Source organism: Muscardinus avellanarius, assembly GCF_963383645.1.
Source record: "Muscardinus avellanarius genome assembly, chromosome: 5".
Taxonomy (NCBI): domain Eukaryota; kingdom Metazoa; phylum Chordata; class Mammalia; order Rodentia; family Gliridae; genus Muscardinus; species Muscardinus avellanarius.
Window position 1 is genome coordinate 135,384,286 of NC_137790.1, and position 19,091 is coordinate 135,403,376.

A 19,091-nucleotide genomic window follows, 5' to 3' on the forward strand; every position below is an offset into this window, starting at 1 on the left:
GTTTCCAAATAAAAATATACAAAAATGGGTCTGGGAGTGTAGCCCGGAGGTAGAAGGGTTTCCAGGAACCCCAGTACCACCAAAATAAATAAATAAATAAATAAATAAATAAATAAATAAATAAATAAATAAATAAATGTATAATACCTGGAAATAACTTTAACACAGCAACAGTATGCTATTTAAAATAGATGCTTACAGGAAATGATGGTGGTTGTGGATGATTCTATTCCTGGAGAGTCTCACCGGCAGTAAATGCAGCCAGCCTAATTGGGGTCCAGCTAGACTTTGGCACCTATCTTTGCAGTTGACCCTGGGTCCTCTCCCATAGCCAGACGCCCACTCGGTTATGACTCAGCTCCAGCTGCAGGCCAGTCTGGGGACCAATGGCCCTCACCCAGCAGCAGTAGCAGCAGCAGCAGCAGCAGCAGCTAGAAACTTATTAGAAAATACAGATTCCCGAGCCCTGCTAGACCTGCTGGATTGGAAGTTTAGTGGGTAGGGTAAAAGCTTAGTGGGTCGGGTGGAAGCTTAGTAGGGTCTTAATGTGCATCCAGGTGATTCTGGTGGTCTGGCCCAAGTTTGAAAACCACTGCCCTCAAGGCTATGAGCCGAGGGTAAGTTAGCCACTTCCTTTGATTATTGAAAGCATTCCCTACAAGTTTCAGCTCCTGGCCAATGCTTCCTTTCTACGAGGAAGAGAGGAAAAGTGGTTCAGCCACGTTAAACGCCTCAACTCCAATATATAAAATCAGAAGGAAAGAATTTTCAATTTTTGAAAATGAAACATCCAGCCTGCGAGCAGGTATTTCAAGCAGTAGCGGTTGGCTATATGCAGCATGAATCTACACACACAATTGCACTCTTTTTTTTTTTCTTTTAGCAGCATTTTGAAGTCATAAAACTGCCTTGAGGGAGAAAGAAAGGGAAAGCAGAATTTCTAGTTACTAATTCAAGCCTACATAAAATATAGAACTTTTAAAGAATAAGTTTAACCTAGGTTTTAAAGAATGATTTTTAGGCAAGTTTAAACACCCTGTGCAAGGTAAATAGGTTATGGTTAAACCAGGGAGAGTAAGATCATGGACTGCATTCCACCATCTCCCAACCCTGTTCAGAAGACAGACATTACTAAGCGATCACAGACACATTCATCATTCCAGCAGAGGTCCTCAGATGCCCATTCCCCAGGCTACTGGAGAAGCCACAGGAAATGGAGCCTGCTTGATGCTACAAAGTCTACAATACCTAATACCCAGATGGTGAAGATAAAATTGATTTTTTCTTTTCTTGTATGTGGTTGTAAAACAACTGCACATTATACATATATATATATATATATATATATATATCTCACACATGTGTATTTAAGTGCACATGAATGCTTTTACATACATTATATAAATATAATGATATTATTTTCACAACATAAGTAAAAATAAGTGTATGTGTTGGGAGATACTAGGGATTGAGCCCAGAATTATCCTACCTCCCTTAGTCCTTTTGTTATTTTTTGTTATTTATTTATTTATTTATTTATTTATTTATTTATTTTTTGGTGGTACTGGGTTCCTGGAAGCCCTTCTATCTCCGGGCTACACTCCCAGACCTATTTTAACATTTTTTTATTTGGAAACAGGGTCTCCTAAGCCAGTGCGCGTGGCTGGCTTCGAACCTGCACGATCCTCCTGTCTCTGCCTCCAAAGCGCGGGGATTACAAGTGCGCACCACCACGCTCGACAATTTTTTTGTTTTTAAAACAGGTTCTCCCTAGATTGCTGAAAGTCTCATTAAGGTTTTGAGGCTGGTCTGAATCCTCTGCAATCCTCCTATTTCAGCCTCTCAAGTACTGGCCTTACAGGTGTGCAAAGTACATATGATTAAAAATGAAATCTGGACATGATTGCATGCCTGTAATCCCAGTAGCTGGCAAGCTGAGCTAGCAGGATGGTAGGTTCAAGGCCATCCTCAGAAAATCATGGAGACTCTGCTTCACAAGAAAAAAGAAAATAGGGCTGGGGAAGTCGCTCAGAGGTAGAATGTCCCTGGGTTCAATCCCCAAGACCACACAAAACTATGCAAAATATCTTGTATTTTCCTTTTTAAAAAATTGTGGTACTAGGGATAGAACTCACGGCATTCTACCTCTGAGCTATACCCCTAGCCCTATTTTTTTTTTTTAATACGGTCTCACTAAGTTGCAAAGTAGCTGAGGCTGTCCACGAACTGTGATCCTCCTGTCTCAGCCTCCCTGCTGGGATTACAAGTGTGCGCCACCACACCTGGCTTGATCTTTCCTTTTTAAGGCAGATAACTGATTGTACGTAGAAACACCAGAAGATGGGAAGAGTGTATTCAATAAGGAACACACTCTCTCCAGGGAATGTGGGACCATCTTTACAGCACTAATATATGGGGACAATAAATTCTAAAGCAGTATCATAATTCCCAGCAAAGAGGTTTGGGTGTTCCAAACTGCTAAGCGAACTCACCCTCAGAAGCAAAGACTATACTGCTACTCTTTCCCACTGCTACCAAGGTGGTAGCGAGTGTAGAGGTCACAATCTTAGAACTAGAGAGCAGCAGTATCTGGGTTTAAATTCCAGCGGCATCATTAACCCAACTGGCAGCCAGGCCTTTGGCTAGCTATCTTCTGAATGCGATCTCCTAGCTAGTTAAAACAACAACAACAAAAAAATGCATACATAAACACACACACACACACACACACACACACACACACACACATCAACATAAACACTAACTCACAGGGCTATTAGGAGGATTAAACAAAGCAATGCTTGTAAAGTGTGTAGGCGATTGTTCAGCACACGCGAACTACTTTAATTTCTGGAGACACTGCTACGGCTTCCCCTCCTGGAACCTTTCCCGAGGCCCTCACGCTTCTCTTGCTCACTGTGAATGGTCCCAGGAGAGTCAGGCTGGCAGACAACCTTTCTGCTAAACCCTCCCCAAGAAACCCGACCATTTCTCCAAGGAGAGACAGGCTGGGCTTTCGCTGGCCTCGCACGGTGGCCTCTCTGCATCTGTGCACAGCAGCCCTCCTCTCATCCTGACTCTTCAGCCCCCTCACTCAAGCTTCCTTTGCCCCCATGGTCAGCCAAAGTGGAAGTGCTAGAGTCAGAGGAGATGACTGTTCATTAACGAAAATAAACTTGGCATCTTTCCCGAATAACCCCTTCCAGTGACACATCTGCATGTAAATGAAAGGTTCAGGCTGCTGCCTACAGTTAAACAGGTTGCACGCTGCACAGCAGCACAGGAGTGCCATTCAAACTGGAAGGAGCCCTGGTCTGTTCTCTGGGTAGGCCTATTGATCCAACTGCTTATGATTAATCAATGCATTGGAGCTGACCTATGAGGCAACTCCTATAAGTCAGACCCATGGGAACAATGAGCTGATATTCTCCAGAGACACCGGGATGGCCTGTCACCTACCTCTAAAGAGACTCCCATTGACCCCATTAACTGCAGAAAGAAGAGGAAGGGCTGCCTCTCCCTCACAGCACCAGCCCGCTTTCTGAGCTTCCAATGACTCGTGCCCCACTCTACCTCACTAGTCCTTCTGCATTGCATTCTCCCAAACCCTACCTCGCTCTCCAAGTTTTTATCTCTGCTGTATTTTTCCCCAAGGACCTACTTTCAGCCCCATATACAAGAAGAATTTAATTGGGAAACTAAGCCACACAGTGGGCCAGATCCCAGACTAAAAAAAAATACGTATGTTCTCTTATTCCTCTGGAACTTTGGGGAAAGATGGACATTAACTAAATAATTACATAAGAATTCATTATTCTGTCTTCTTGGCTCATGTGGCATCTGGTTCACAACGATTCTTTTTTTTTTTTTTTTTTCCTCCTTACTCCTTTGTTACCATCCTTTGTAGCGTTAGGAGAAGCTATTGTAGTGGATGCTATTCTTCAGTTCCACAGTTTCTAGATTTTACACCATTGTCTCTCATTCCCATGCACAATGATTATTCCTCAGGTGCCTTGCTCTGCCTTCAAGATGTGTAGCCTGATGCTTTCATTGCTGGCCACAATGTCTAAGCCACCTGCCTCCATTGAGTCTGGTTGCCCAGGTCTCTAATCTCTCTTCTCCATGTTGGAAGACGGCTGTTTGAACGTGCAGTGACATTGATGTAGCCTCCTTCCCTGGATCCTACATCTGTCTTTCTGAAGCTCCTCCCCCCAGCCAGACAAAGCCCCAAACCTGGTCTCCACGTCTCCAAGAACTTGCCCATCTCTCCAAGAACTCTTCCTATCTCCCTCTTCCACTCTGAACCAACAGGGCATTTTCAAAGTCAGTTCCCCAAACCTCATCCTATCACTCATCCCACTCAGAAGTCTCTCTTCCTCACAATGAAATCCATGTCACAGCCTCTGGATCCCTAGGCTGCCCTGATTCTCTGGGCTCATACACAGGAAACTTCCCCACCAGCCTTTTCTCTTCCTTGTTCTCAGCCCATCTGAGCTGCCACATTCTCAGAGGCTACTCAGGTCCCCTGCCTTCAAGCCTTTCCTCCAGGACTCCAGGACTCCCTGCTCTCTGGGTCCCTCATGGTCCCAGTCTCTCCCGTCCGCTCACTGAATGGCATTGTGTGTCTGCATACTAGACCATAAGCCTGCGTGGCAGCGACTCTTAGACATCAGGTACATTTTCCCTAAGGTCACAGGCTCAGAAGCAATGATTGTCTAATGAATGAGGATCTTCTTGAACTCCAAACTTAATCCCTCCTGCAGCAAAGACAGCCATCTCCTCTGGCTCCGTGTCCAAGGGGAGGAAAGGTTTCTGCCGTGTCTCTGAAATAACTCTGCACAGTCTGGAAAGCGAGGCAGGCTGCTAAGTGTTCAACTCCCGGCCCTCCAGAAAACAAAGAAGCAAAGGATGAAAGGAACAAACACACAGGAGTTGTGACATTTGCCAAGTCCCCGGGTGTAAACACAGCTCTCATGCCTGGTGTTGAGCTACCCACATGCCACTGAGCCTGGGGCTGGGGAGAGACACACAGGGCCTCTCCTGAGCACCCCTCTGCCGCGAGGTCACGTTTGCCTTCCTCCTTGGACCAGTTAAGTGTCCTCTCTGTCATCATCTCATTCTCCCTAATGCATTTCATTAAAACGTATGTTTTTATAACACTGTTCATCCTTGAAGGCTCAGGCCAAAGTCAGCCCCTTTGTGGAACCTTCCTGACTCCCCAGCCTCTCCCAGAACAAGGAGCTGAACCTTGTGTTGGTCAGGCATTTCGTGCACCGCGGTGTTGTGGAGGGTGTGAAAGGATTGGCTGCTGCCTTCATCCAATTTCCGATCCCTGCACCTCGCTCCCTTAATCCCTTCCACTATTCTACTGGTCTTTTTCTCTTTTATCTAAAGTCTCTTTGTGCCCCAATTTCTTTCTAGCTTTCACATAGGAGAGAAAACATACAACCTTTCCTTTCGGAGGTCGGCTGGTCTCCCTCAGCATAATAACAGTCCAGATAATGCAATGTCCACATGTGAAGTTGTCAACAGTAATTTCAATAATGTGTGTGGGAGAGAGGGGCGCAGGGTGGGGTCTGGAGGGAAACACACCAAGTGCTCTGTACACGTATGTTTCTATCATTCTGAACCTCGCTATGATGTATAATTACAGCACACCAAAAAAGCCTATTTTAAAAAAATAAGATAAATCTGGGAAAACTGAAAAAAAAAAGTTGTTACTAGTCTGCCTGTTTCCCACTGTGACTGTGATGCCTCAGAGGGAATGAGCTATTTATTCGTTTCTAGGAACTCACATCAGTGCGAAAGAAGTATCCAGTAAAAGCTTGTTGGGGGAACAAGAGAAAGAAGAGAGAAGAGGATGGGCGGGAGGAATAAAGGAAGGAAGGAAGGGAGGAAGGGAAGAAGGAGAAGAGAAAGGGAGGGATGAAGGGAGGGAGGGAGGAGAATGGAAGAGGAGTGAAGAAGAGAACTCTGACTTCTGATTCTTCCTTTCACGTTTTCCTGGTTTGTTGTTTTGAGCCATACTGAAACCCAATTTTTGGCCCCTGTTCCAAGACTACCAGGTGGCTAAAAGAAACGTCACCAATGGCATTGCAGAAATCGTACTTTGAAAAAACAATTTGCATGTGACCTTCACACCAGCAATTTTAGAGGAGCCCTCTCAGGAGCAGGGTGTGGGTGAAGGGGGAGTGAAGGCAGAGGGCAGCAGGAACTGGACAAAGGGCAACACCCGTCAGGAGTGCCTTGTGTTAAAATTGCATGGAGCTGTACACAGCGAGCTCACGTGCACAGGGGTTCACTGGGGATGCTTCTGAATGGTTCTGGTGTGAAGAAGATGGATGTTTGGACACCGAGAACCATGTGAATGATGGGCTCCAATGGACGGTGGTCAGCAGCAGCTGGACAGAGGGCTTTCCACCATGCTGCTGGGTGTCATATAAACTGCCAAATGCATTCCTCCATGATTCCACGTGAACCACTGACATCCCCTGAGCAGAAGACACAAATGCAACGGTGCTGGTAAATGCCAGAGGCAAATGGGAGGTGAAGAGTTGAGCAGGACTATCAATTGTCCTTTTAAGGGCCTTCAGCAGCTGGCCAGCTCACCCCAAATTGAAACTCCCTGCAGGGCCATAAAATAAGAAGGCTCTTTACTCCTCCCCTGACAGAGGCAAGAGAGGGCTGATGCATTTTTTCTGGGACTAAATGCAGTTCAGAACATGTCACTCTTAGCACACGGCATAAATAACAACATTAAAATCACCAGCGCCATCACCGCAAGCCATAACAACAATTAATAACGCGGGCAAACAGAGTGCAGGACTGAAGGCCGGCCCCCACCCCCAACGGTCTTCGCGAGTTTACAAGAGAGAGCTGAGCCCCCTAAGAGTGACCCGATTTATCTGGTACCCGGCCTTCTGAGGCATGGTTCTTAAATATGTCAGCATCTAAGGAAGAAGATAGAATTATCTGCACAGAAGCAAAAGTTGTGGTTGGGTACCATATTTTAATAATAGTCTGCAGGAAGTGTATATAGACCTTGTGGATCTGATTCTGGCCAGCAGGCTGGAACTCCTGGGGGGTTGGTGGTGGGGTACTGTGTCCCAACAAGGCAAGTCCTAGCACTTATCACAAGGATGCCGATGGAGGCGGGAGGACTGAACTCTTTAGGAGGGAAAGCAGAGCATAAAAACTGAAGTCCTAATGGGACAGGCTTTCAAATGTGACTTCCAATTTCACAGATGGCTTTTTGACCCCTCAGTGCATTAAGAGAAGCAGCGAGTTGAAGAATGGTGACATTCTCCCTAAAGATAATATATGAAGTGGCCGTCTGTCTTTGACTAAACATATTTTACTGAGTTGAAACATTATTGGGAGATGCCACTCTGCCGCTCTCCAAATAGTGATGTGAATAAAGCATTTAGACCTAGAAGCTAAAAAGAAGACTGTGGAGTATTAATGAAGGGAGCCTGAACAGTAGCTGGTAAGACTTGAAGACAAAAGGACGGAGGATGCTATGGAAGAAAATAAAAGCAGGGAAAGGCACACAAGTCAAACACATCTTTTAAGAAGATTCTCAAGAGATAGTGAAAAGATTATTTGAAAAATAATAATATTTGGGGCTACATGAGTAAGACTAAGTGTAGTACCAAACTGACTCAACCACCAATCCATTAGAGAAAGATGAGTATTCTAGGTCAGTTTTTAGAGATGGTTTCCAGAGAGCATCTTAGAGCTGGGGTCTATGCTAGGCTGAATTTCTATTCCAATGCATGGTCTTTCTCCAAATGCAGGTTTATAGGGGGAAAAAATCAAAATATGGTAAGAGATCCTGGTCCAAAGCCATGGAGATCCCATTGTGTGGGGGTACTAGATCTAGCTTTGAAAATTATTTTTATTTCTTTCGAAATCCCCTTGACCAAGCACCTTCCATCTCTCTCCTTAACTGAAGTTTGAGGTCCATTTCCAGAGCTATCTATCTCTGAATCTTTTAAAACTACAGCTGACTCCTCTGTGTCACCAGATGAGCTCAATCCCTCTGGTCACAGTCCCTGAAAGACTCCGAGTGGGCGGTGGTCTCTCTGTACCCTAGATACACACTGTAGATGGTCCACATTCATCTTTAGAGGAGAGAGGTAAAAGCTCTCTTCCCAACAGGATATATTTTTTTAAGCTGCAAGAGAACACCTAGAGTCGTGGGAAGAAGATGGATGTTTGGACACCAAGAGGACAGAGACAAGGAGGGGGGAGAGCCATACCTGCTCCGATGACCTCTTCAATTTTCACAAAAGATACATCAATTTCCTTGGCAAACTCCCGGACAGCTTCGTTGGGATCCTCGTAAGTGAAGGGGTCGATGTAGATCTTCATCCCCGGGGAGCCTTATTGGAGGAGATAAGCAGGGTTAACATCCCAAAAGAGGACAGGGTCGCCATCAAGCCCTGCTGATGTCGCCAGCACCGGGGTCTTGCTGAGAGGGACTCTCCAAATGGCGGCCTGCAACCATCCTCTGCCTTGCCTCCCCTGTCCCTTCCCTCTGGGCCCCTCTAGCCTGGTTCTCTGCCCTCTACTTCTCCTCCATCTTTTCTTCTCCTTCTGAGCTCTGATGAAATGTGGTGCCGATTACTTATAAGTGACAGATCGGGACCGGTTCCCACACCGGGCGCTCACAGGAGGCAAAGAAGCTGATTGATGCCAGCCAAACGCATTAGCAGAAAAGTGGTGGTAAATGGTGGGGTAGATATCAATATTTATCAACTTGACAACTTTCCTGAGTGGAGGCCACCGGTGAGGTTATAACTGACGGCTGTGGTCTGGGGCCACGGGAGGGATGAGGATGGATTTAAAAAAAAGAAAGAAACTGCTGTTAAAACACCCTCAGGATGCAAATACCCACAACAGTAGAGAAGATAAAATGTGGAGAGAAAAGCTTAGAAAATACCTAGCAAGGAAAGAGCAAACTCTACACAGAAAAAAAAAAAAATGAGGTGGAATGAAAGAAAAATAGTAATTGAACTCCCATGCCTTCAGACACACTGAAGTATGAAAAAATGAATAAAATGGTAGATGAGAAATACATAAAGGAATATAGACCTTGTCACTGATGTATACAGTGGCAAGATAGATAGGTATGCTTGGGGACAAAATAGAGAATCGTCATTGCAGAAAAAATACACTCGGAAAGTAGAGGAGAGGGGACAAGAAAAAAGAAGTAAATGGAACCCAAGAAACAAATGGATTCATTCACAATGTAATTTTTCAACGTGTTTTCTGTGTCATTAAGCGAAGTATAGAAATCGTGGTGGTGGTGGGTGGTGGAAAAATGGGGGCTGCGGAAGCCCAATGATGAGGTCTAGTGTTGCTTCCTTGTGAAGAGGAGTTTCCCTGCAGGCTGCTGTGGTCCCTCCTGGAGGCCCTGGGGTCAGGAGGGTCAGGCAAGTAAATGGGTTGTGTTGGGTGCCCGAGGCCGAGGCTGGACCGCAGCTTCCATGGGCTCCATCTCAGAGCCTCAGCCACCCTGCCTTGGCCCTGCAGAGTATTCTCTGGAGACCCTGTGCCTTCCGCCCCTGCTCTGCTTTATCCAATTCCATCTGGAAAACTCCTGGTGGCTGTCTGGTCAGCCAAAACGTAGAAGTGCTTGAGTACAATCCGAAGGAGGAAGAAAGAAACAGCAATGGCAGGAGGGGAGATCCTGGGGGGATTTATTTATTTTGATACTGGGAATTAGAACCCAGGAACATTCTACATCTGCATTATACTCCTATCCCTATTTTACTTTTTATTTTGAAACTGGTTTTTGCTAAATTGGTGAGGGTCTTGCTAAGTTGCCCAGGCTGGTTTCAAACATGTGATTCTTTCTCTCCTCGTAAGCACTGGGATTATAGGTGTGCACCACCATGCCTGACTGAGGGGAGATTTTCAAAGCCAAGGAGAGCCAGCTGCTCTGCCAGAAGAACAGCTCCTTCCGAAAGATGGGTTGTTCCAACCATTAAGTGAAATCACTCCTGGTATACGGTGTGGCTGGTTTAATGGTGGGTAACATCATTCTAGAATTCTAGAATGCTCCTGGGAAAACCGTGGGATGACACTGGAACACGTTGCCTAAAAGTTAGACCAAGCAGGCTGAGACATCCTCACTATCTTCTAGAATGGTCTATCCTTTGGAGAGGTGTCGAAGGGGGATGAGTGTGTGCATGCACGTGAGCAAGAGATCTTATGCTTGGGTATCAGTGGGATAAGGGCAGAACGGAGATGGGATGGCACCTTCTCCTCACTGGTATGCAGAGAAAGGGAAGAGCAGGAAGTGAGGAAACAGGCGTGAAGAGCCCAGATCACATCTCCAGGCTGCCCCCGGCTTGCCTTGTATCCCCCAGAAACAACCTTCCTGGAGATGATCCCAGGAAGTACCAGGGCTGGTAGGGGTGGGAGAGGGAAGGGAATTAAGATACACAGGAGATCTGAGTTCTGTCCCGAAGCCACTGGCCATGCCATGGAGGGTCACAGAAACAGGCTGAATCTCCCTGGGGAAGTTCTAGGTGCTAGCAGAGGTGACCACAAGCATCAAAGTTGGCCCACTCTCAGGGCCAGGGTAACGGGGGTCTTTCTACAGCGAGTCCCCTCAGGCATCAGTTAAGGGCTCCTTGGCCCTCTGGCTGGCGAGAGGTAGCAACCTTCTCCGCGGAGAAGCAGAGATGCTGCAGGTTGACGGCAGTCAGTGTACCCAGGATGGGCAGGGAGGGGGAGGTTGAGAAAGAGACAACAGACACACTGGACATAATGCAAAAGGGACGGCAGGTCGCTGTCAACAAGCTGCAACCTCTCCCAAGATCTGAGAGGCAGAGAGGCCCACAGGCCACATCAGGTCCCCAGAGCCTTTTATCAGCCTTGCGTCAAACAGCAAGTCTACACACATCTTTCAGAATGGTTTCCTCCTCTGCCGGTCGGGGAGCTCATACCTTCCTCCCAGAGAGGCTGCGGAAGAAAAGAACCCATGGCAAGTGGCAGGCAGGGCCCAGTGTCTGATGCACAGTGACGGCTCCTTGACTAACAGACTCATTACTGTTACCAATAAATTGTTCCGGGAAGTGTTTGGGGGAGGGAGCGAGGTGGGGTGGGCAGAGGGGTGCAGGGGGGATGTAAGCCGCTTAGGGTCACATTAGTTACTTTAAAAATAACTACCTTGTTATTTTAGATCAAGGGCTTTTAAAGATGTATGCTAAGCTGTCCTACAGGAACTCTTCCATGGAAACTAATTAAACAATCTAAAATGTGCTGTAATGAATGGTTTGCAAGTGAAGACATATATGAGGATGAATGGGAGAGGATTCCGAGTTAATGAGCTTTATGGATATTGGCCCTTGCCAATTTGGGGAAGGAGCTGTTCCCAGAAGGGAGAGAGCTCATCTCTTGATGGTCCCTTTATTCTTTAGGCTGGTAGCATATGACCGGGCCCACCCAAACAGGGGAAGTTCACCCTGATGATGGGGAGTCGTGTGCTCATAAAGTGAGGTCTGCTGCCTTGCTGGCTTATAGAATCAAGCCCCCACCCCTCTCTCTCTCTCTCTCTCTCTCTCTCTCTCTCTCTCTCTCTCTGCACATCTGTGTGGCACCATGGCTGTTGTCCCATGGCCAGGGACTCTGGTTGTCACTAAGACCTTTCGCCAGCAGCCAAGGAGGATCAAAGGTTCAAAGCCAGCCTTGGCAACTTAGTGAGGCTCTCAGCAACCTAGCGAGACTCTGTTTCCAAATAAAAAATAAAGTAAGTTTGGGGGAGTAGCCCAGAGGTAAAAGGCACCTGGATTCCATCCTCAACACCACAAAAAATAAAAAAGAGAGAAGAAGGAGAAGGAGGAGGAGGGGGAGAAAGAGAAGAAAGAGGAGGAGAAAGAAGAGGAGGAGAGGAGCCAAGGAGGCTGCATGGCCCAGGAGTGCTGGGGCCACACACTGTCCATCACAGTGGACACTCTAATCACTGCGCCTGTGCTACAGTGGGTATCAGTGCTTATTTTTTTCTTGAAATTTGGGAAGGCAGCATATTGAGGAAGAAAAAGTAAAAAGTAAAATCCAGATGTAAGGAATAGCTCAACCTCAAGGTCCAACAGGGCAGACTCAAGAAACAGCCCTGGCCTGGTGCCTCCAGCTGCAGGCAGGCAGGAGTCTGTGTGTCCTAAACCAGCAGAGCCATTGGCTGAGCACATACACGCCCCACGCCCCCACATCCGCCACCTAATAACACCTCGGAATGACGCATCCTCCAGGCCTGGCTCCTGCGGTACTGCCAGCCTTTCTCAAATCCCAGAAGATGATGAGGAAAGGAGGGGGGGAAAGCTGCCTTTCGTTAGGCAGAACGGGTCATTTGTCTTTTGGTTCATATTGTGTTTCTGCATAAATCCTGCACCAGCCTGTTCCTGCTCCCCCTTGCCAGTGAGCAGTTTTTAATTATCAGGAAAATGGTATTTAGTGCAATGAATCACCAGACAGTGAGCAAGGAATTCAAGTCAGCGGCGGAGTGAAATGCAGCCAAACACTGGGAGACAGGGCTCAGGCGATGTTCTCAGACTGTGAGTGTTGGGCAAATATTATTAGTGGCAGGAATGATAATATCAGATGTAATACGGTCCCATAATGCAAGGCATTTTATAAAATCTGCGCAGTGCTTCCCATTATTATCATTGCTAATGTTAATATTGTTAACATACTGGAAATGCTATGCAGCTGCCCTCTTTGGATTGTCAGTCACATATCTTTGGCACAAAAGTGGTCTGTGTGGACCTCAACTTTTGATTGTTAGTGCCTTGAGAGAGAGAAAAAAAACCTTCAACTTTACAATCTTCTACTTTACTCTTGTCTATTTTAAAGATCAAATTGCTGAGCTGTTTGTTTGTTTGGGGTACCGGGGATGGAACCCAGGGGCATTCAACTTCTGAGCTACAACGTCAGCCCTTTTTATCTTTTTATTTTGAGACAGGGTCTCACTAAGTTGCTGAGTCTGGCCTTGAACCTGCAATCCTGCAACCTCAGCCTCTCAAGTACTGTGAGTATCTTGTGATCATCATTATCTACCATGTCCAGCCTAAGTTTGTTCTTTGACCTCTAACCCTGCTAACACTAGGGCTGGTATTGTAGGTTGGACTGCTCAAAGCCTTAAAAGACAATGGTCTCAGGCTTTGGAAGGAATGATGTGGCCTCTGTTTCCAGCCTTCTTGTATACTATGGAGAAGTTCCACAAGCAAAAAACAAACAAACAAACAAACAAACAAACAAACAACTCCTGGCTATTACTGGACACACACTAGATCAGAAAGCCCTCAAAAGGAAATTGGCTGAACAAGCTCTGGGGATGCTGGAAGTCATACATAGGGGATTTGAAAAGTTGGTGAGAATGTTTGCAAGTGCCAGGATCTCTGAGAGGAGCAGAGGGGGCTGGGATGGGCCAGTTTCAGATATTAGGAGCTATCTGGAGACTAAAGTTGGAAGGGACAAGAAGACCGCTCCTATGTAGTACTCTTTTGGATTTGGAAAGTACAAAATCTATCCCATAAACTACAACTGACCATGAGGCTTTAGAAGTGCCAGGTAGAGTCAGGTGGCCTCAGGATAGTGGAGGATTGCTAGAATATCACAGGATGGTCTCAGAGAAAGGGAGCTTGTGTTGGCTTCGGTCATTAATATCTTGGTGTCTCAGTAGTTTTTTGACAGTCCTGGGGAAGTGTGTGTGCCTCTTTGAACCTTATTCTGGCTTAGTTAGATGTAGAAGGTCCCCAGAAGAGCTCATGTATTAATGTTCAGAGCTGTTATAACAAAATCATGAGGATTATAATCTCATCAGTGGATAAGTCCATTGTAATGAGTTTACTGGGTGATGACCTAGGCGGGATGTGGCTTTAGGGATTGTACTTTCGTTTTTGAATCCCCTTGCTGGCTTTCTTGTTTCCAGCTTCCAAAATCTGAGAGCAGAGCCCTTGCCCTCTCCCTCTTTCCGTTTGCCACCATCATACTCTGAGCTCCACCGACCCAGTGCTTCAGATGAAATGAACTCCAAAATCTCCAAAAACCATGAGCAAATAAATCCTCCTTCAAATCGTGTGCTCAATTTGCTCAGATTATAGCAGTAATAATGTTGACCAAGACAGTGACCCACCTAATTTGGTCCAGCCATCTAAGCACAAAGGGGGAGCAATTCAGGAGTCTGCACACAAAGTCCAGTCTCTAGAAGGTACTTGCTCCAACCCTTTGCCTCAGTACATCGAGCATCTCTCCATTTTCTGAATACTGACTAGGCACGCGACCATCTCTGTGCTAGCAATCGTAGGAGATACAGGGAAATGAATCCCAGGAAGTTCTTCTGAACCAACTGAGACATTAAATAACGAGAGAATACTGCTGGGGAGTCTTGAGTGAGGAACCCAGCCTGTAGATGGGTCACAAGTGCTGCAGAGACTAGAGAAGGCCAAGGCTATGGACACCAGGCTTCAAGGCCAAAATTTTGCAAGTACCAAGGGCTTGCGCACATAGTCCTGCACAGAGTTGAAGTGGGCAAGACACACCTCAGGAAAGGCTTGCCATGAATGGGAGAGTGAGACCAGCCCAGAGAGAGTGTAGGGGGCTGTGTGGTGGAACAATGTTGATGCCCTGGCCCCGGAAGACCTGATCACCAAACAAAGGCATTAGGATTGAGGCCATCAGACATAAGTGTACTACAACTGTTCCATCAGCACCCAGAGATGTACAGAGAGCAGGACTCTGGGAACTTGTTTTATATGTATTGTTCTGGGCAAAGGGCTGTAGTCTTGGAAAATAGCTATGAGGTTGTTGCAGTAATTAAACCTTAAGATGGTAGAGTTTTCAGAGTGCCCCATTGAAAACATTTGCAGATGTGGAAAGGGAAAGTAAAAAGGAAGAATTGATGGCTCTTGGTGTGTAATTAAAGATGGGGTATTAGGGACAGACAAGATCCATCCAAATCAATGCCCCAACTTGTAGGATTGGGTGTTGCTAGTAACTGAGAGAAACTCTATTGTCCGGGGAGTTGACGTGTGTGGTTTTAGATTTGGAATGGACAAGTGAAATAGTCAGGTGCCTAGAAATTGTTCAGAAAATTCAAACTGGCTGGGAAGAGTAAAACTAGACCTCCAAGTTCAATCCTGATGCTGGGGCTTGTAAGATTCTGGCTTGAAGATTGTGTGGGTTTGTTGACACCTAGGCGGTAGGCTGGTATGTTGAAGTGGAAGGGCAAAGACTGGGCAGTGTCTTGGAGTCAACCTATCCTTAAAGGTTGATGAGCACTAGAAACAGTCTGCGCCACTGACTGCAGAGGGCCACAGCCAGGACAATGGCTGGCTAGCTTTTTGCATAAAAGAGCAGCAGTCATGGGTACTGAGACTTGGATTGAGAAAGAACCGAGAGGGGACCCTCTAGGTGGGCAACAATGCTGAATGGAAAATCAGGGGATCTGAGGAAGGATTTTCCTGCCACCTTCTGCTTGGGGGGTTTGCTACGTTTTTAGGATTTGTTCCTCAAGTCATCATCATTGCCAAATTTTTGTTTCCTAAAGAAATTGCCTGAATGTTTCCCATCCATGAAGGTATTTCAGGAAAGAAGTTTAATATTTCCCTCATTCATGGATATCAAGGGCAAGGACAGCCAGGCTCCCCTAGGCAAGACCTTCTGATTCTAGACCACTGAAGTCCTACTGGGTACCCAAGGCGACAGCTAATAATCTCAGGACTAAAAGAGGTAATATGGCTTTTAGAAGCTGTGGCTCAGAGCCAGCAGCAAACACACGGGTGAATCCAGGTCATTAAATTTATTTGACATTTAATAAGCACCCAGTGTAAACTCAACCACCTTTTGCACCCAAGGATCCTTTTCGCACATTTCCACAGGTCCTTGTTTACTTATAATGAGTTAGTAATGGTCCTGTTAGAAGAAGCAGCCAGAGTGGCCATGGTGAGTCTTCTTCCTCCAGAAGCACACTAACCCTGTATGTCAGTGCTATTTCCTCTGCAGCCCTGAAATGTACCCAGAATCAAGACCAAGACGCTGTGTGTGGAATCTTTGTGCCAGTACATTTCTGGGTGTGATCCCATCCAATCTCTCACCCAAAACAGAAATCCTCTCCACAGAGTCCTTTACCCAAAGCTACCTAGCCTCTACCTGAAGACCGCTTACTCCTTGCAAAGTAGACTACCTCTTTGTTGGACAGCTCCAGTTAAGGGGCGGTGTTCTGACACAGGACCAAACTCAGCCTATTTTGATCTTTCTCTGATGGGTCCACTTAACCTCATGAAGCGCAACATCTTTGCCAAGATGGCCTTATGTTTGACGACGACCTCCAGACCCATACCTGGGTATCTTCAGCACCAAACACCGGCATTTCCAAGTCTAAGTCTCATGGTGGCAGATTAGAATTGCCTCTCCTTCCTGGGGAGGTGCTTTTCTCTGGGTGGGTACTTTGCAGACCACACCCTTCTTAAAATGAGGTCCCCAGAACAAAGAAATCACTCTAGATGTGTTCTTATCAGCACAGAGAATACCGTGTCTCTGTCACCTTTTTGGAGCTGAATTTGTAGCGGGGACCACAGTCAGACAGACCTGAGTTTAAATCCATGATTTCCAGATTACTAATTCCAAGTCTGAACAGGTCACCTGTTCTCCCTGGGACTTAGTTTCTTTGTGTACAAATATTCTTCATGGGGCTCTTGGGAGGATTACACTAGTAAAAACATGGAAAGAACTTGATACAGCAAGTGCTCAGAACTGGTGGCTATTAGCAGTATTACTCTTCATCAGTAACAGCCAGCACTGATATTAAGCATGTGATCAACTACATACTTTTTATTTTTTATTACGCACACACAACAAAAGAGCAAGCTTGGTCTCTTCCTATTTGCACTGTCTCGTTTTTGTTCTCACCTAAATTCTAGGCTCCAGATTTATCCTGCTAACATTTTGTCTTGCAGATTTTCAAATTAGCATTCAAAGCTGTCGGGTAGTTCTGAATTCTGATTCTTTGATGGTGTTAGCTATGCTCTCCAACTGTTACCTACAAACTCGATCAGCATCCTGTGCTTGCATCTGACTCAGGAAGTTAACAAACAAACACGAGATTGAATGGGATGGGGACTGGAATAACACCAGGCACTTTCTTCCTGGCGGAGAATCACTAACTCTCTTTCTGTAGGAAGGCAAGCTCTGTATCCACTTAACCATGCTCTCCCTTGGGAGACCATCAAATGTTTCTGTCAAAATATAAATTTTATTACATCTGCAATTCCTCTTAGACTTATTAAATATATTACCTTAGTAAATGAGAAGCTCCACGTATATATAATATATAATATATTATATGTAATATATTATATATTTTTAACGAATCCTATTGTTTTCTGCTGGTCACTAAATCCAAGCTTAGATGCTCAGAATCATCTGCTTCTCAGTATCTTTAAGGGTTTGGTGGACTCAAGCTCACACTTCTCTGTGTTCTGGGCTCTGCTCTCTTGCTCTATCTGAAAATGAAGGTGTTGGACAATCTCAAGCCTTAGGCACCTGCCCCATGTGTCTGTGACTTTCTCAAGACTTCACAATAGTAGTGCTATGATTTTCTCTACAATTGCCTACAAGTAGAGGTGATTCTGTTAGGACTGCTTTCTGAAAGCCCTGGGCCCATTAACAAGCCCTTATCTATCTCTCTACCTAGCTCCATATACCCTACCCAGTTGGGGAAACATCAATCAGTATAAAATGTGGTGACCTGAGCTTTGTTAAGTACCTGTTTGCATTTTTCCCAAACTAAAACCAAATATAATTTTCCTTGATTCCCAAACTGACCCAGGCCCACCCGGATCATCCCGTCCAGGTAATTTTTTTTTTTTTAATCAGCCAGCACTTTCTGAGAACTGGATCCCACAAAAGCCATGAGAACACATTGTCTGCCTCTTCTTGTACTTGGGAAGCCCGCACTCCCTCCCTCCCACCTACACTTGAACAAGAACCGCTGGTTCACAGGCTCTCGATTGAACTGCCTGGCACCACACACAGCACATTCTCTTCCCTGCCTACTTGGTGACCAGTCTCTATCCACTCCAATACAAACTCTTTAAATTGCTGTTCACCAAGCTCTGGGCTTACATTCAGTTCTCAAATTAACCAGATCTGCTGTATCTCGACTGGTTAGGGAAGGTAGTTATTTTCAAGCATTTCTGTTTTGTTTCTTTTAGCTTCTGTATCCATTTAAAAAGAAGGTCTGAGCAGGCAGGGGCTGCTGGTCTCTCTGCAGTGCCCTGCACTCTCCCTGTGGGGCAAGAGAGGTGGGGGCTCTCCCAGTCACTGGTGAATGAAGCCCAGCAGCTGCTGTGATTTTGTTACTCTGGACCAGAAATCCCTCAGGGCTCCAAGCTGTCCACACCTCACACAGCTGCATGCATCTGGCTAGTCCAGGTAAAGTTAGGTACACACATTCAAGATTAGACACTTTAAGCTTTCTGCTTGCTGGAGTGGGACCCAGAGTGGGTGCTCATAAACCACCAGCTGGTATGTCTGGGATTAGTCTGGGAGCTGTTCCTCAGGACCAGGTGCCTGGAGCCTCTGTAATGTGGGGACAGCATAGGTTTTGCACCAGACTCGGAAAAAGTATAGTTGGTACAGCTCTGCCACATGCAGGCTGTGCTACCTTGGAGTTAGAGTTTGATTTAAAATGCACCCCCCAGTCCTCATGCCCTGGAGGCAGCCATATTAGAGGTAGAACTTGATCGCTGAAGAAGGGTCTCTAAGGGTGTGGTCAAGTAGAATGTGTGTGTCTCGGGCCCTGCCCAGCTGAAGCATATGGCTATGCCCCCCTCTCTCTTTGTCTCTTCTTGTTCTCTGCTTCTCACCATGATGCCCTAGAGATTTCCAGCCCTGGCTCCTCCTTGGAACCAATGCAAAAAAAAAATGGAATATAAATCTATTTACTGAAATCTCCAGATCAGTGAGCAAATAAAACCTTTCTTCCTCTAAGTTTTGCGTGTGAGGTGTTCGGGTCACAGAGCTGAGAATGCTTGCTGAAGCACTTGGGGAGGTCATCTAACCTTCCTAGCCCAATGTGTGTC

The 19,091-nt window shown here is 46.0% G+C and overlaps 1 protein-coding gene across 2 annotated transcripts in view; it reads right to left on the bottom strand.

Moving 5' to 3' along the window:
- The window catches only part of EPHB1 (EPH receptor B1), a gene marked incomplete at both ends in the record, with an annotated part of 441,334 nt that overhangs the window by 62,748 nt on the left and 359,495 nt on the right, over window positions 1–19,091 (bottom strand). The window contains one exon of one of the 2 annotated variants that reach the window (XM_080696676.1): window positions 8,262–8,384. The exons of the other annotated variant lie outside the window; for it this stretch is intronic. Coding sequence (XP_080552802.1) covers window positions 8,262–8,384 — 123 coding nt within the window. The remainder of the gene's footprint in view (window positions 1–8,261; window positions 8,385–19,091) is intronic. 2 annotated transcript variants of the gene reach the window in all.